General features: G+C 51.8%; 1 protein-coding gene across 1 annotated transcript; it reads left to right on the top strand.

The window, feature by feature from the left end:
* Nucleotides 1-422: 422 nt before the first annotated feature.
* On the top strand, nt 423-815 carry LOC104497534 (chromosome unknown open reading frame, human C18orf32). Its single transcript, XM_010140799.1, has 2 exons — nt 423-644; nt 741-815. The coding sequence occupies exons 1-2, from the start codon at nt 423-425 to the stop codon at nt 813-815; spliced, it is 297 nt and encodes a 98-aa protein (XP_010139101.1).
* Nucleotides 816-1,669: the final 854 nt, after the last annotated feature.

The raw sequence follows: 1,669 nt of genomic DNA, 5'->3' as shown, positions 1-1,669 counted from the left end.
CGTCCTTTTTTTTCTCCCCGGTTTCCACCATCACCGTTGACTCGGGACAGAGTCAAACACGGGCATCACCCCCCGAAATTCAGTGTTTTGGCAGCGAAGGGTCTTTTCGAAGGGCCTTCACAGGCGACCTCACTCCTGGAGTCTCCAGTTCAGAGGTTCCACATCTGTTTTCTGAAGGACTGAGGAGTTAGTAGCAAAAATGACCCTTTTTTTTACGGTTGCGTTAAAATGCCAAGAATGTTTCCCAGGTTGAGGAACACGCAGCGGGTTTGAAGTTTTAATGGTTAATCCCTAATTAAATAATTTTTTTAAGTTTGACCCATTTTTATTCATCACTTAAGACTTTTCTTACCTCGTGGCCGTCATCCTAAGTCATCGGGGTGACTCTTTTCCCCCCCTCTCCCCAGCGTGGTGGCGGAACCATGGTGTGCATCCCTTGTATCGTCATCCCCGTCCTCCTCTGGGTCTACAAGAAGTTCCTCGAGCCTTACATCTACCCCGTCATCGCGCCCTTCGTGAAGCGCGTGTGGCCCAAGAGAGCGGTGGAAGATCCCACGGCGGAAGGGCAGGGCGGCGGCGCTGGGGATCCGCGGGTGCCTTTGGCTGTGAAAAGAGACGGGGAGGATGAACCTGGAACTTCTAAAGTAAGAAGGACGTGTCCTGCGAGCCGGCTGGGGGGTTCTCGAGCCGATGTCCCCCGTTGTTGACGCCCCATTAATGGCGCTCTCGTCTCTTTGCAGCTCGAAAGGAACGGCCTCGCCAACGGAATCGCCGCGTCCAGAGCCACGGACGTTCCTGACAAGAAGACGGATTAAAGGAATTAATTCCCGAGGGGTTTGGTCCCTTGTGTCCTCTATGAACTGGTGAAACTTCTCGCCCTTTGAGCCTCCTTTTCTTTGCACGTTTTTGCTGCTCCCGCCCCCTTCGCGCTCACTTCCGAGGGTTTATTTTGCCGCTAAAATGGCACCTTTTTTAATTTAAAACCTTTAAAAACCAAACTCTTCTCTTTTCCCCCCTGGAACTCCTTTGTGTCCACAACTCCCTTGGCGCGATCGGCGTGTAGGACCAATAACTCCTGAATAAATTTGGCTTTGGAAGGCGAATCACAGCGTTGTCGTTTCGCGACTTTAAATGTTATGTAGCGACAGGGACAGGGAAGCGTTTTTATCATCTGGATTGTTGGATATTTCCCCCGTAAAAAATGAAACCAGGGCAAAAAAGCCGATGGAGAGCTGTAGGGGGGCTCCTTTACCCTGTAAATGTACGTGGTTAATTTATAAATTGTCCCTAATTAATGATTTTGGGTCATTTAGGAGACGATGGTACGAGGAAGCCCGTCAGCTCCACGTGGGATGGCACAAGGGATATGCAGATGCTCGGGGTTTGCAGGATTGTTTTTCAGCTCCTTTTTTTCGCGTGTGCTCCTTTATAGCCGCCCTGTTTGCTGCTGTCGTGGCCTGAAAGGACCATCAGGTACTTGTAGAACCAGCTGCCGATGGCACAAAACCCACCTCAGAGACACAATCGTTTCGGTTGGGAAAGAGCTTGAAGCTCATCGAGTCCACCCGCTCCCCCAGCACTGCCAGGTCCCCCTGCCCCCTGTCCCTCAGCAGCACCTCCACACGGCTGGGAAAACCCTCCAGGGATGGGGACCACAACACAGTCCTGG

Source organism: Buceros rhinoceros, unplaced genomic scaffold (genome assembly GCF_000710305.1).
Source record: "Buceros rhinoceros silvestris isolate BGI_N320 unplaced genomic scaffold, ASM71030v1 scaffold27667, whole genome shotgun sequence".
NCBI lineage: Eukaryota > Metazoa > Chordata > Aves > Bucerotiformes > Bucerotidae > Buceros > Buceros rhinoceros.
The sequence above is the reverse complement of the archived record's forward strand: the minus strand, read 5'-3'. Positions and strand labels throughout refer to the sequence as shown.